This window comes from Astyanax mexicanus, chromosome 15 (assembly GCF_023375975.1).
Source record: "Astyanax mexicanus isolate ESR-SI-001 chromosome 15, AstMex3_surface, whole genome shotgun sequence".
NCBI classification, from domain to species: domain Eukaryota; kingdom Metazoa; phylum Chordata; class Actinopteri; order Characiformes; family Acestrorhamphidae; genus Astyanax; species Astyanax mexicanus.
In genome coordinates this window covers 28,597,229-28,614,262 of record NC_064422.1, presented here as the reverse complement: position 1 = coordinate 28,614,262, position 17,034 = coordinate 28,597,229, and the positions used below count along the sequence as shown (strand labels likewise).

The 17,034-nt window shown below is 38.4% G+C and overlaps 1 protein-coding gene across 5 annotated transcripts in view; it reads left to right on the top strand.

Annotated features, from left to right (window-relative positions):
- mrtfab (myocardin related transcription factor Ab) overlaps positions 1 to 17,034 on the top strand; it is a 41,063-nt gene that overhangs the window by 7,225 nt on the left and 16,804 nt on the right. For 2 of the 5 annotated variants that reach the window (XM_049464679.1, XM_007259090.4), the window contains one exon: positions 691 to 890. In XM_049464679.1, the coding sequence (XP_049320636.1) occupies positions 767 to 890 (124 nt within the window). In that variant the 5' untranslated portion in view covers positions 691 to 766. Of the gene's footprint in view, positions 1 to 690; positions 891 to 5,425; positions 5,618 to 15,844; positions 16,512 to 17,034 lie in introns of those variants that run through there. The other 3 variants (XM_015608382.3, XM_007259089.3, XM_007259091.4) reach the window with 2 other exon arrangements.

Below are 17,034 nucleotides of genomic sequence, written 5' to 3'. Positions count from 1 at the left end.
GATCGAGAGCTAAGTCGGCGCCGAGCAGTCAAAACATGAGGAAAATGACAGTAATCGGCCCTTTAGTCAGGCAATTTTAATGGATTTTTAAAACCTAAATAAGAGCGTTTTTCTGTAATTGAAAGCATAACTTCAGCTGTAACTAGAAATATCTGCACAGCTTTTAACACATGCATTTACAAGCACGTGCCCAGCCATACTGATTTTGTCAGCTATTCATTGCAGCTCTAGTTACTTGTCAGGGAAGTACTCAGTCAGAGCGATACAAAAACATTTTGTGAAACGTGTGTGCAGTCACGATGCTGCAGCAGGATTTGTATGTACCTATATTGAGTGAAGTGACTTGCATTCAAAATATGCTGCTATTCTTTCAGTGAAACTGGACTGATTACACTCTTTGTAATGAAATGTGCAGTTGTATCAGTGTTATTTAAGCACTTATAATATTCTCAATATGCTTTAAATAATTGTGGATACCATAAGGAAATATTTCACAATACGATAAAATATCATCATATGCCAACCTCTACACTCAGTACAGTAGAGCACTCAGTGATCTCTCTGTTCACTCATTAACATTAACACCTCACTGGTACAAAATGTCACCAGCCTTATCTTCCTATTGTCTCTGTCAACGCAACGCATCACAACATCTGATTCAAACTCATCTCTGTTTATAACCTTCCACAGGTCTGACTGTCATCACACACGCATCACGCTGGCAGCCCCTGAGGCCCAGGCTGGGGAGGAGCTGAGCCCAGGCAGCATGGTGTCTGCCCGGGCCTCGGGCTCGGCTCCCAGCCCTCAGAGCGAGGCCGTCGCCAGCGAGCTGGAAGAGCTCTCTCTGCAGTCCGTCCCCAGCCTGCTGCCCCTGAGCGAGAGGAAGAATGGTGAGTTGAGAAGAGATGATACCACACAGATAATACTGTTCTATGTTTCTGACCCTACATCAGTTTTGATTCAGTTTGGTGCATCATGATTCATATAGTTTTTCTTGCTTATAATCGGTAGGACAATGTTTTCAGTATACTAAAATATATTGCAATACTGCGATTAAAGCAATGCATCACCCTTTTTTAAATGCAATTTTATGTAAACTGTAGTAACTAAGAACACTAATGTGCATGCAAACAGAACAGTGACATCTGATGATGAAGCAAACACCGCTATCACTGCTTTTTATCTTTGCTAAATTAGTAATCAAAAAAACGTATTAATATTGAGTTCTATATCTAAATTTAAAAATTAAGATGGGTTCACCTCAACAATCACATAAGCAACCACCTAAATTTTCAAGCAACACCACAGTAACTACCCAACCCAGCATTGCCTATTAAACCATGTCAATCGCAGAGCATCCACTTTGGAAACTATTGCAACTGGCTTGCAACCATTGAGCAACTCCAGAACAGTCATATAACACCATTTAACAACCACCTGGCAACATCATATTAACCACCTTGCAAAAAATGCTTTACCCTACAGACCATAGAGCAGCAGCCTAGCAACTGCTGGAAAGTAGGAACCACTAAACTTTGCAACTCTTCAAACCAATGCAGTGTCAAACAAGTTTAAGAATTTGTGCATTCGCAGAAATTCCTGTTGTGATCTTCATTTTTCTTTGCCAAGCCTGTTTTGTTTGCAAATCTCTGTTCCTGTCCTCCTACGATTTCCATCATGATCTTGATTTTAATCAGAAATGTTTGTTGAATCCATTATTAAACTGGTCCAATCTGAGAGCAATAACAGGTTGTGCATTTGAAAATACAACCCACACAACTTGTTACATCCACATATCTTCAGTTTCAGCAGCTCTTCTTACATAAAGCTACATTTCCAAAAATGACAACATCACCAGCAGGACCACAGTTTCAGTAAAGTGCGTGTTCTTGTGTTACAGTGAATTGGGTAGATGTAAAAGCACACAATTACATTTTTGACGATCCAGATGGCTCTTTACAGACATGCCTCTGCACAGCTCTTTTGTATTTAATCATACTTTGTGTTTGTTCTGGCTTTGTTTAAGAAGACAAGATGAGCAGTAGAGTGCTGAATGTACTGAATTTACTGTGAGAGTAATGCAGGATCTGATAAGTAAGATTTGTCCTCAGATATCCTGGCCTAGATGTGCTTTCTTAGAGTGTGGACCCTGCTGAGAGTGAATTACAGTGACAGGGTAATGCGTACCTGTTTGGAACTTCTCTCACAGCACTGGCCTGCAGCCACCACTCCTTTTCTTTCTTTCACACTTCGGGGCCTGGGGGCTGTGCTGCACTGAGGGTTGTCTCATAGTTACAGACAAGTTGTTGCAGGGCCTCTCTCTCTCTCTCTCTCTCTTATCTCTCACTCTGCTAAAGGTTCTATAGGTCTGTTTTTAATAAGTAAAAAAGGGTGCCTTTTCTCCTGTAATTGTTTGCATTTGTGCTGTTAGAAAGATTGCGTAGTGATGCATGAATAATGCATTAGTGTTTATCGTACGTTTGGCTGCTGTAGGTGGGTGTACTTGTGGGTGGATTAAGTCATAGTGTCTGGCTGTAGTAGGTGTTTGGAATTTAAAATCAGTGTGGTTTAACTGACAGGAGTGCTGGCAGATAGGGTATAAGTATTAAATAGCACAGTGTTTAAAGAAAGTTCCACGATACACTTTATTTTTTATCTTAGTTTGACATGCTGACCAAATGCATAAGTAATGTCAGATTTTTTAAAACACAAATTAAATACTTCTGTTATTGTACATTTGATATAATATATTTTTATGCAAAGTGTGCTGCATTTTACATAATTTAACAGCCCTAATTACACTGTTTTAAGTAAATGTGCAGTTTGTCACTGTTACTTTAAGTACTTATGTAATCAGTTATATACTCAGAGAAGTGTATAATTTATCATAAATTAACACAAATTTCAAACAATAAAATGAGATTTTTTCATATTGTCCAGCATAGTGCTGGACGATATGGCCAAAATTTATATCACGATATATTCCTTAAATTTCGGTCGATACGATATAATTTCGATATCGATAAATACTTTGAAGGCCTCAGAAAAAGAATCCCTGCAATCTCTGCAGCTTGCACTGCAAATTTAAATTATTATTTAACTGTGTATTTGCACTTTTTGTATCAATCTATCTAATGGAAATCTGTACCTACTACTGTATGAAAATGTTTTTTAAGTCTTTGAAACCTCCTTTCACAAAAACTTTAATACTTTAGAAATAAAAGTAGTCAAAATAAATGAATGCTCAATTTTATTTGCATATAGCAAAATAATAACATGACATCCCTGTCAAACATAAGCCTATATAACTATTACCAATAAAAATAACTTTAAATTACAACAGAGGCAGAGCTTCTTATTCATTGTAAACAAATTTAACAGATTAAAACAAAAGTGTTTTAACTAGGATATATAATACAAGAAGCCTTTATATACATAAAAGCAACAAGATTTTCCCGTCAAATAAACAAACCTATAGGATTTTTCAACTATAAATAACTTAGTGACAACATAATCTATTAAAGTGCTTCAGCCAGAATACAAGAGGTATTCAACATGATATCAATGGCAAATAAACAAACCTAAAGGATTCATAAACTTTAAATAACTTAGTTTCAACATAATCTATTAAAGTGCTTTAGTCAGAATACAAGAGGTATTCAACATGATATCAACGTCAAATAAACAAACCTAAAGGATTCATAAACTTTAAATAACTTAGTTTCAACATAATCTATTAAAGTGCTTCAGTCAGTATAAGGAAAATATTGTATGTAGTGAAGATGCTTGAGGTGGTGGAACAGATTAGATGTATTAACGTTACGCTGCTTGTCGGCTCCACTCACCGGCACAATTTGCAGCAAAGCGGCAAGCGAGCGGACCCGCGGCTGGGCGAGCGGACCCGCGGATGAGCGAGCGGAGGCGCGGATGAGCCAGCGGACCCGCGGCTGGGCCAGCGGAGCCGCGGATGAGCGAGCGGACGAGCGAGCGGACGCGCGAATGGGCGAGCGAAACAGCGGCTGACCGAACCGAGTCTACCCTAGCCTTGGATCCGCTCGTCCCGGCTCCGTTTCGAGACATTTTAGATGCGTAGCGGAGCGGACCTGAACCTAACCTAGCCTAGCCTAGCCTAGCCATTTTAACCTAGCCTAGCCTAGCCTATCTGGCTACGTGCCTGTGTGATTGCGTCATCACGCACTGAGGTAGCACAGCTATGGGGGCTGAATGTGTTTGGCTCTGCGGCGAGCTGACGCCAGTAAAAAACGCCTGTCCGTGACAGATTCTGTACATAATACATATCGATATACCACAAAAGTGATATCACCGTTATTGAAACATTTCTTATCGCGATAAATACCGATATCGAATTATTGTCCAGGCCTAGTCCAGCACTAACTAGTAATATACTTTGTATGCAAAATTAAAAAGCCAAAATGTATTTTTGTCTTGATTTTTATAGAAAAAACTATTACAAAACTTTTACTTTTACTATTACAAAAATGTAATTTGAACATGTTTAACTTCCCAGCAGACATGTGTTTATGTTTTTTACTTAATTAGCCGAACACCAAAAAAATCACCAAGCATTTTATCAAAATAATTTTTATTGCCAAACGTTCGGTGCATCCCTGTTAAAAGACTGACAGACTTATTATTGAATTAAGTGAAATCATTACAGTCATCTGAACCCCTGATTGGTGAAGATGCTTAAAGCGCACATTAGCAGTTGGCTGTTATAGGCATAATTGCATATTGCAGCCTTCTGATATTCATAATAATTCATGCAGGCGTACATAATAAGCGTTGATTAAAAATTTAAGCAGCCGTATTAAAACACTCTATTGTCATTAGTTAGAATCAGTTACTACAGAGCAGCAAACATGGTCATATCATTAGATATGTAAATGAGGTGTATTGCATGCTATAGAAACAGGATCGCCCAAGAACTGTTGAAGGCAGAGGGAAAGACGAGGCAGGGGAACATGTGAGGAACAAAACAGGGGAGTTTTCCTAAAGATTCGATTGCATAACTTTTGTATATAGAAGGAAAGGGGGCAGCGTAGACACACTCAGCGAGAGAATGGGAGGGAGTGTTTTTTGGGGCCAAAGGTGATCTGGAATGCGAGTTTGTCTTGCTGTCTGTGCTTAGACTTCGTAAAGACAGACTCGAGGCAGAGCGCTGGTCTCAACTTCTGGCCAGAAGTGCCCCCACCCCCTTTATTTTGAGGGAAAAAATCTTGTTCCAAAGAGCAGGAGAAGCACGACAGTTGGGCTATGAGTAGAAGGTGGACAGTTAACCACAGAACAAGGAGGAAGAAACTGGTTCCAAGATAGGCTCAGATACTTACACCGATACACACCCACTTAAGCTGGGCGTGCGCACACACGCCAACGCAAGAAAGATTGGATGCAGTCAAAGGGAAGGTGAGACACACACAGACGCACCCTGCAGGTCTACGGACTACAAACTGTTGGATTGCTTCATTCATTCTTCACCCTCCTCCTGTACTTTTCCTCTTGTTTCGTTCTTGCCTGACCTGCAGACATTGAAACCTGTCAGACTTGGTGGCGGATTTCTCTTCCTTTTGGGGAAGGAAGGATATGGCCATACACTCAGGTACAGTCTTTACTTTTCACTGTGTACGAGTTGTAGAATAACTGGAGCCACAGGAGGTTGGCTGAGGGTGTGGTAACTGTGATTAAGTGTAACACTGTTATTGTTTAATGGCTAAGCTCACTGTTCTTAGAAGTCATGTTCAGACTTTATTGCCATGTTTGCATTGAGGTTTTCCAAGTCTTCCACAATTAATTACTATAAAGTCGTTTCCACACTGCGATTTGCTCATAATGGAAAACAAAACAATGCTCTGCTTAATACAGAGTAGTGCATTTGCAAAAAAAAACTATATTGGAACAGGGAATATTTCCAGCTGTCCAAAGTTTTATTTGTAGTTGACACTAACTTAAAAGTTGCAAAACTTTTTAGTAAAACATCCAGAGTGATTTCAATTGCTTTTTAAGTAAGTTTTAAGTAAGACTGTACGAAAATGATGCTGTACATGGACTTGTTCCAGCTGGAAGGGGCAGGATTTGGAATGATGGATAGGATGAGTCCTGTCTCTCTCTCTCTTTTTCTCTTTGTGTTCCCTGAGGACTGGGAGTGGAGCTCAACCCATTAGAGACCAAGAATCAGTCCACACGCTGACATCAGCACAGAATGTCTGCATGCCTCAGTTTCTTTTCCAGCCCAGAAATTCAGTTTGAGGCCTGATGTAGAAAATCAGCAGACACTGAACACCTGTTCATTCAAGTCAGACTTTTATGCACAAAATAGAAACTTTTGAAGTGTTTCTACGTGCATCATAGTCTGTTCATTTCCAACCACAAAAGCTACAAAAAATAGCTTCCCTTGTTATGGGCACTTGGTGTGTAGGCTCTACTTTGTTGACAATTGCATCGTTTACAGAAATTGTAAAATGGGCCATGACGCTAGCCTTCAATAGGCCAGCTATTAGGGCTGCATAATATGTTGATTCAGATTCACATACTTTTATAAATGCTTGATTAATTATGTCCTTGGTTAAAGTTTGTAAAGGGGCTCTGTTGCAAGTCGTGTTCTGATCTTAAATTATGTGCCAGGTTATGAACATGCATAAAAGACTTAATCTAATTTGATTTATTAGATTTGTTTAAAATGCCCTAAAGGATATGCTCTGCATTTGCAGGTCAGTTTGATATTTGACAGATATCTCCACCTTGCCTTTACGCAAAATTCTGGTTTACATTGAGCCAGGAGCTATGGTTATTACTGGTCTGGAGACAGTCAGTGCAGGCATGATTCAGCTTGCAACATCTCTCATAACTGGAGCAGTGCAGGGCCGAACTGCAAATATTCAAATATTTTTGCGTTTATCTCTCTTGTTTTTCCTCTCTATGGAGGTCATTATGGTATGGCATCACGCAGAGATTATCATGAGGTTTGGACTGCAGTAGTGCTTCTGCTGCCACAGCGGCTGTTGCTGCAGAGAGATGGAGGCAGCCTTGCTGCTCTGTGTCTCTGAGCTGCTCTGTGGTTTTCTGTGTTATGTAACACTGTGGGATGGTTGCCAGTTCTAGCTCCGGCACGCTTACACAGGCCCAAAACAGAGTGGGATGGATGGTGTAAGAAGACTGAGGGAACGAAAGGCAAGAGAACAGAGCCCTCCTGATCTGCACGAAGTGTAAAATGCTCACAGCTGGGCTCAATTTCACCAGCCTACAGGAAGTCTTTGCATGTACTCATGCAGTTCGGCTAAATTACAGAGATCATCAATAGAGAAATCGTGTAAACGATAATCTCAAAAGATTATAAAACACAAGCAGAAAGCTGTGCTCTCAGGAGGAGATATGGCTCATTGTCTCTTCGCTGGAAAACAGGCCTGCAGATGCAGATTCAGGCTCAGGCATAACGTAACGTGGTGCTTCTTCTGGACCTGTATCGGTGCAGTGACATGCTCAATGTTGGTTCGATGTGGCAAACCAAAATGAAGCAATCATATCCCCGAGCTATAGAAAGTGCTTCATCAGCCAGATGCTTTTACAGCACTTACGCCTCCGTTTTTGAGGCTGGTGGAAATGGAATGATGAAATGTAGCAGAAAAGGTTTATTATTAGCTGTTGGCATTGATACAAATGCCTGCATTTGTATCAATGCCAACAGCTAATAATAAACCTTTTCTGTAATTTGATGTAGTTGACGTAGTTACTCTGAGAGAAACGGTAGATATACTACATTATAGGCCAAAATGTTTGTTGACAACAACACAATGCACACAACGCTTGTCTTGTCCCTGTAGAGAAGCTTTGCCAATAGAATAGGACTATGAAGCTGATATACGTGAACCCACTCATCCAGTACTATGGGGAAAGAGGTGGGGTGGTGATCATCCAACATCCTGAACTCACAAATGCGTTGTTACTTGTTGCTGTTGCAAACCCTAGTAGATACAGTTACTCCATCTAAAGCAGGATTGAATGTTATGGTACACCTGGACCACTATTTAATACTCACTAATACTGAGTTTACCGTTACTATACAGTATTCTTATCACATTGTAAGCAAAAAAAATAATAATCCAGATGTTAAATAGTGTAATAAGCAGTGCAATAAGCATATAATGGCTTGAATGTTAAAGAAGCAGCCTTGTGTCTGGAAGGTTGCCATATTGATCCCCTTAACCGTCAGGAAGGATAAATGATCTGCCTCTGGTAGATTCGTCATGGAAACTAAATAGTAGTCCCTTTGCATCATTTCGTAGCACAGATGCCGATGGTAAGTTCTTCCTTCTTCCTTCCAGAGTTGGCAGATAAAAGGCATAGAGTGTATGACTTAACCTATGCAGAAGTAGGTTTTGGATTGGTGCTAGTTGTTTGCCAGCATTTCTATATAAACAAAGCAGCTGCAGTAGGTCTTATAATTAATAGGCTTTATGTTCTATCACATCTTTAAGATATTTATGTTGTCATGTTTTTACATTAGGACATTGGGTTCTTTAATGTGATGTTACACATTTATTAAACAATTTGCTACTGCTGCATGTCTTTGGCCATTATATTCACTGTTGTTGTCTTGCATGAAAGTAAAACCCAGCATTTTCTCACCAGGCCAGAGTTCTCTTTTATTTAGTGTTGCAGAAGTCCCAGCAGTGGTTAGTAAGATGGCATTCTCCTCAATTATCAATCTGTTTAAGAAGCCATGTTTTTAGCATATGCTGATTTCTTAGATCAGATTAAGAATTGCGATTATTAAAATGTGTTTAAGTTTAAGTTTTGCTCAGCAACTGTAACTGTTCTCAGCTAATTCTGATTTCTTTCGAATTTCAATCTGTCTTTGCAGCAGTTTAGAGAGAGTTGTATGGAGGGCAGTCTTGTGTATCATTTGACACCATAAAACAAGAAGATCCAAATCTGTTGTTTATGTCACATCGATCTGTAAGATTATTAGCAGTCTGCAGAGTAGAAATTGATTGACTCATGGAAACTCATGTAAAGACTTTTCATTTTTACTCAATGCATGTAAATGCATTGATTGGATTACTGATAAAATCAGAGCTTCTGTAGTTCTTGCCTCATTAAACTCTTTAAATATGTAAATATTTTAAATCGGATGTCTTCTGATTAAATCTGGGATACACAGTAATGGAAATTCAATTTAATTCTGTGCAAAATATATCCAAATACAGTTCAGACACAAAACACACTAATGCCAGATGCGAACATCTACATAGCTAACTATGATGTAGTTACACTATAATAAATAAATAGTTGCCAGTAGCAAGTAAATAAGATCTTCACACATCAGTGTACATGTGTCACTTCATGGTGCCACTACATGGTTCTGCTTTTCTTGTAGCCCAGTCAAGTGCAAGTCACGCATCAAGACAGTCTTTATTTTAGGTGCATTTTTTTTTTTACTCTATTTAGCTATTGATTGCTTGTAACCCTAAGGAGAATGACAGGGTAAACACTATTGTCTATCTACAGATGCAAAAGTCTTATAGCATAGTTTTGTTGAGAAATAATGCAAGTCATCCATCTCCACAACCCACTAATTTAATAATCACATTTATAATGGAATGGAAAATCTGACACCGCCCAAAAGACGTAATTCAGTCTAGAAATGCCAAACACGTCTGTTGTGCTGGAATGCTGTTGCTGGTTTATCAGTCTTTATCAGTGCTCTTCAACATGAGCTGAAAGTGAAGAGATCAGCGTGACCTAGCTCACCCACGTTCCGAGAACAGGCGAGATTGGGCCAAGGCTGGTTACACCACAATGGTGTAGAATCTAAAGGCACAGTTATGTACAAAAACAAGTTCATTTATTTCTACAAAGGGAGCATTTCTACTTTGTAACCATGAAATTCAAACTCCCACTACAACAGACAGGCGACAGGCGTTATGGGCACTCAGAAGTAGGGCAGGGGGTCGAGGGGTGCAGATTAAAATGATTTCAGCTGGCTGTTATGTAAGAGTCTATGACAAAAACAGTGAACTTGGATGTGAACATCCTCTCAAAGCCTCGTTTGCTGAATCCAACCTAACTTTCTTCTGCCAGTGCCTCGTATTACCACATGTAAGCACAGAGCTCAGATTTCATCTTCCTCATTCTCTCCCCTTCTCCTCTGCTTTAATTCCTTAAAGGAGTAATGAGAAGCATTCTGAACAGACCTGTGTTAAGATTGATTTGTACATTCCATTTGTCACTTCTTTATGCTTTAAAATGAACTGTTTGCAGCCTGCATGTTACTTTGCAGTTTTGTGATTTTTAGCAAAAGCCATCCACTTGGTTCTTCCCCGTTGTCCCTCGAATTTGACCTCTGATTAATTTCCTGACTTGCGTAAATCCTGTGTTTTCTACTATATGATTACCAAAGTGCAGATATGTGTTAATGGGATAACTGACAATATTAAAGTCGCTGGGTTAAAATTTAGACATCAGATTGGACCGGATTGATTTATTAAGTGTACTTTTAAGAAAAGGCCTTTATCCGTGCAAGATGTGAACTGCCTAATATCTAGTTTTTATGTAGTTACACTCGAATAATAAAGTGGTAATATGGACAAAGGCAAAATTGATAAACAATAAGCTTTTCTCTACAGATCAAAGCTATCCTAATTGTCTGTAGACTCAGTTAGGCCACTATCTGCATGCTAACACCTATTGCATTACTCTTAATTATAAACTCTTAAGGTACATCGGCACTATATAGACAAAAGTATAGGGACACTTATTTTTTTTGTTTTCACGGGTGATATATAAGCATGTATCTGCTTTTGAGTATTTTTCTCTATTTTTCAGGGAGATCTTTGTTCTATATTTTGGAGCATCACTGTTATTATTTTAATGTGTTCAGCAACAAGAGCATTACTGAAGTCAGAAACCAGAATCTCCCAAAAGTATTGGATAAGGCACCATCCAGAGAACACAGTTCCACTGTTTTCCAAGACCCTGTTGGTGGACTAGTTTTATCAAGTTTATAAACGTTGTACTCAATTAAGTGAATCAGTAAAGCAGAAAGTAAATGACAGAAAATAAAAAAAGGTCCGGACAAAAAAAGTAATTGGGTTTTAGAAAAAGATTTCCTTAATTCCTAAACGGAGTGAAAGCTGTGATGACATGTTTGCTGGTCTGTTGCTAGAGAATGTCCCTTGTGCACTTCCTGAAAGAAAAACAAAACATGGTATTTAAGTGTGATCTCCATCTCGCGCTCCATTTGGAAAGGAAGAAGTGATGAACAGTTTTTCCTTCCTGAATACAGGACAGTGTGACAACCTGACATGCATGCAAAGTGCAATTTGAACTGAATTAGTTTTAGCTGAGAATGTATTATGTGTTATTTAAATAATAATATATTATAATAATTTTTTTCCTTTATGATTTTTGCAGTGCACATAAGTAAAACAATAATTATTCAGGAAAGAATCTTAATCTTCTATACATCACAGAACCTGAAAGTCACTTAACAAGGACTCTGCCCAAGTCGATATTTACGTTACAAGCCTTAGTGTAAGTAAATGCAGCGTCTTTAATCAGATCATGTTTAAAAAATCAGATCAGGTTAAACAATTTTGGCATATAAAATTTATAAGTGTAAGTTAGCTGTATCTGTCTTTAATGTGAATGAATCTGTCTCTGCAACGGTGGACATTCCCACATTGATAGATGTTTGTGCATCTATTCTGTTAATTTGTCAAGCTGCTGGTGCTCTGGCAAATTCTGACTCCCCTTTATATGCATGTGCTTCACACAGTGCTGAACCAGTGTTCTGTTGCTTTTCGTGATGGAAAACTAAATAACAATAGTTATTAATAAGCAGAAACTACAGACATAAACAGACAATGACATTTCCACCTTGTATTACTAAATTAAGACAAACAGAATCGGCTTCCGGTGAAAAATAAATGCAACACAAAGTGCATGGTGTGACGAGGTTTAAATGTCAAAATGTTATATATTTTTTTATAAACCATATCTGACTCAGCTTCGCAAAAGCCACTTGTTAAAAAAAATGTGTAAAAAAAAATAACGTGCTAAGTGTGGGAAGTCAAGTAAAAATTTTAACACCACTAAATTGACACCCTTGTGGGAACAGCAGAATATATATATATATATATATATATATATATATATATATATATATATATATATATATATATATATATATATATATATGACGGTACATCACATGACCTCACATTCAAAGTGATAACTAAAGTCGGTCATTTCATTGTAAAGCTTATTATGTGTGTTTGTATTTTAGTAATTCATCACAATTCTGTTGGTGCTGATTTGCATGTTCAATCATTTTTTTTATTATGCCATATTTATGAGACCAATCAATGCAAATGTAATGTACCTGTGGGCTCACCTAGTTCATGATTTGCTTGTTTACCTGGGAAATCAGTACGGTAGTGACCATTATAATTCATAATACACCCATTGCATTACTCATATTGGCAAACAGTAAGGTGCGCAAACATTGTTAACAGAAGTATAAGGACACTTATTTATTGTTAGGGCTGCGTATCGTAAAATTCTTTGATACTGATACTCAAACAAAACTTTTTCTAAATTGAAACCAAAAATACAAAAAGCAATAATTATTCTCACACAGTGTATTTATTAAATAGCCTTTAGGAATAATATCATTCTAATACTGTCACCAGGAGAGGCTCAATCTTTCTGGATCTTGTTTGAACGAAAACAATAAGTATGTTTGTGGTGTTTTATTAAGAACAAAAACAACAGCCTTACTTTTTTAACTGCTAAAACTATAAATCTTTTCTCTAAGCATATGGCTGGATGCATTTTAGAATTAAAGAGTTGTTATTAAGAAATATCAGCATCAGATTCAATTAATTTTTTTAATGGTGTCAATCACTTAAAAACAATTCTAATCACTATTCATTTATTTAAATGCTGGTAGTTCCCTGTTTTTTTGGGAGGGAGACAGTAATAATAGTGTAGCGTGGTTTACTTCTGACTTACTTCTGACTTACTGTATTATATTATCTCAGTGTAGAGTGCTAGAGAGAGAGAGGGAGACGGAGCGAGTGCGAGCGAGAGACACCGCGAGTGCGAGCGAGAGACACCGCGAGTGCGAGCGAGAGACACCGCGAGTGCGAGCGAGAGAGTAAAACATAGATGTAAAGAGTGTATCCTGCTTTTTTTGGACTAACAGTCAATACTATCTAGGGAAGTCTTCCTACTGCATTTTGGAGCATTGCTGTGAGGATTTGTTTGCATTCACTGACGAAAGCTTTAGTGAGGTCAGATTGTTGGATGCACCTCTAGCCCATGTCTGGCATTAGGCATGGTGTGAATAAAAAAAACATGATTATCTACATGTTTTTCAGTAACACTTTTTGGCAACACATCTTTACAGTGAATAGAGAAGTTGTGCATGTGAACATTCGTGTTAGCAATGGAAGCAACATAAAGTAGCGGAAAGCATTAATTCATAGGGGTGTCAACAAACTTTGAGACATGGTGTGTGTACTTACAGTCTGTCATTTCATAGTTATTCATCTGTAAATGTCTGGGTCGAGTGGACTTTGGTCTTGTTTCCTCTGTAGGACTCTGTTTGGTTAAGGTGGCGTCTTGAAGCTTGTGGGTGGATGTGGGCTTATTTGTAGGCGGTGTTGCACTTCCTGTGGGGTCACTCTTGCATCTAAAAATGCCTGTGAGCTTTCGATTTTTTTTGTTAGCATGAAACCATTTCAGCAAAACTATTGCTGCTTTATGTTTAATTCATACTAAATAAAAAGCTCTCCTTCGCTGAGAATCCACAGTAAGTTGTAACAAATGTGGTTCTATCAGGCTACTATCAGCTTTGGATCTAATGGTTGTACAAAAGAACTGGCTTTCACAGGTTTCCTATGTCTTTGCTTCTTTTCATGTTTACTTCCATTCATTGGAAGGTACCCATTTCAAAGTAATCTGGTTTTCTCAATTTCAGTTCATGTGTGGCAGGAAAGCACCTCAGGGTGTTCTGCCACTATGCAGAAGTGCAACTTATGATGATGAAAAATGAATGTCCATGATATGATACGTTCCTCTACCTGTCTATATTTCTGCAATTTGAAATGTCATTTTTTTTGTGTTTGTTGGTGCAAATGTTTGTGTCATCATAATTGTTGGTGCCTTAGTGCAGCGATATCTGTCAGTAATTCTATCCAGTGCCTGCACAGGTGAAGCTGAGCTGAATATAGAGCTTTTTGGCCAGCTGGCCTTACTATTTAAAACTGGGAGAGGACCCAAGAGGGGGGGCCAGGGTTGACCTCGCCAGCATTCTGCAAGAGCCACTCAGAGGATCGAGGTTAGGGTATACAAGTGAGCTTGTCAAAAGCTATAAATGTCCCCCCTAAACTCCTGTACCTTGCCCCCAACCAGATACAGAAAGGTCAAAGGAGTTTTCCATTCTTTTACCGACATCCTTTTTGTTAATCCTTTCTCATTTGTTGATGCATTAGTTTTAAAAGCTTTACCAAGGACCATTATCAGAGTGTGAGTTTTGTGAGCATGGCTAGCAATGGACTGCTTTGACAGGAAGGGGCCACCTGACTGACAACTGTTGTATTTGTTTGATTTGTCAGGACAGCTGACTGCCCAAATGGGTGCTATAATAAAATCAGAACCGGGTAAAAATACATGGTATGTGTTGACAAACATGTGAGGATGTTATCTCATAATAAACCAAACAATGCATAAAGGCATTGTTTGTATTCATGTATTCATGTATTCATTGCAGTCATAGTGTGAATGGTACATTTGGTCATATTTGCAAAGTATGGGTTGCAGCAGCAGCTCTGAAGGAGGTATCTTGGGTGTTTGTCAGGTTTTTTGTATTTATTATTATAAACTCCTATTTGTGTACATATGTATGAACATGTAGTTTAATACGCTTATCAGAGAAATCAGAGTACAATATTTAACGCCAGTAACTGGATATTCCTCTTAAGAGTACATCATTCAGACCATACAGTAAGTTTGCGAACACAGCAGAGCTAGCAAATTCTAACAAAAAGTAAATACAGATAGAGTTGGAAAAGCAAAGAAATCATGTACTGTAAATGAAAATGTGATCAAGTTTTAGCGCTAGGTAAGCATCTTCAGTTATAACAGCTGTTTTAACCCTTTTGGAATTACATAAACGTTTTAAAGTAATTCCACAATTCTATATAGTTCCAATGTAATTGGACAATTGACTGATTAACAGTTTTATAGTCAAATGTGACATTTTCCCTGGCTGAACAGGTTTTGATGCAAGTTCAGACCAAAGGCCTTAAAAAATGAAAACAAATAAAACCCACCATAATAGATATTATTTAGGCTTATAATTGTTGAAGTTTGCGATGCTTAATTTTTTATTTAAATGCAGAAGTTTTGCTTTGAGATGCGAACCACTTGTAATCCAAGACAGATAGTCAAGTTTATACTACTGTAAAACTAGCCTGTCCATCCTGACTGTATATTATGAGAAATAATCTAGGCCGAAAAAAGATCTCAGCCTATAAATGCATCTTGAAATATGAACAGGCCTTAAATATTTGAAACAGGAAATGTACTGTTTGATTTGTTTAGACTTTTTATATGCCTGTGCTGTTATTTTTTTTCTAGTAAATAATATGACCACATAAAGTTTCATTAATAGTTTTGGCCCTGGTCCTTGTATTTTGTATGCAACACTTGAGCGGGTGCTTTAGTTTGTGCTGCTGTAATGGAGCTGAGGGAGAGTGTGAGGGTCTGCAGATTGTAATGAGTGAACGAGTGGCAACAGCTGAGGCAGACAGTGCAGTCATTGGCACTCAGCAGCTCTTCGTCTGCCTGCCTCCGTGTGTGTGTGGGTGTGTGTTGGGAGAGAGAGGGGATGGTGCATGTTTGTCTTGCTTCAAGCACAGCACTAGTCCCATTCTCCCTGCTGCTGCTGCTCCTGCTGCTGGGTACCTTCACCAGTTTCCTGGATCTACGGGTTGAGGTTCCTTGTTCGTTTTGGAGATTTACCATTTACTCTACAGCTGCAGGAGAAAGAGAAAAGACAAAGGAGAAAAGAAGTGGAAGCAAGTAGAAGCGCACCTTTTGAGCAGACAGAAGGAGCGGAGGCTGTGTGCTCTTTATTGCGTGAACTTCGTAGGTGCTCAATTGAGGAAATATTGCTCTCCTTCTGAATAATTCCAGCCATTATGGAGAAGTACCACCTTTGATCATCTGCAAATGAGACCGATTTTCTAAGCTCAGAAAAAAAAACATCTGGGATACTACCTATAAGCCTTCGTGCTGAATTGAGACAATAACTTGGGATCATTATCTTATCTTCCTTCAGTCAGTTCTGGATTCAGTCATGCTGGACACCAACCATTGCCTTCACATTGATGCGTCCTCTTTCGAGGATCCACCAACCAGAGCTGATCGAGATAAGCAGCCTATGAGGCTGGACTATGACCGACATGCCTATCATAGCCTTAAAGAAGGTGGGCCCAAAGCATTACATCCACAACAAACATTCATTATTTGAGCAGGATCTAAATATGGATTAAGGCTGTCTATAGATAATAAGCCTGTCATATTAAACTGCATGGGATCATATGTTGGCTCACTCTTAATTCCTCTACTTCATTCATTCTTTCATTAGTTATCTTACAGTAACAATTTATATTGTCCACAATATTATGTGTGTGGACAATATAAATATAATATAAATAATTATATTATTGTTTTATGAGCATTTATGCCACTAAAATCATGATAATATAATAAATGTAATCACCATGTCTGCTCATTCATGTTAATAGGGTCTCATCGCTAAGAAAAACAATTTGGCAGATTTTAACTTTAGTTCATGGCCACATGTTGTAAGATAAATTAATAACATAAATATTGTGATGGGTCTACGTATGATTAATAAGAGGGCAATAATCCTGTAAAATACGTTGTTTATAACGACTAAACAGTTTCAGCTCAAAGCTGCCCTTTCCTAACACAGCATTTTCATTG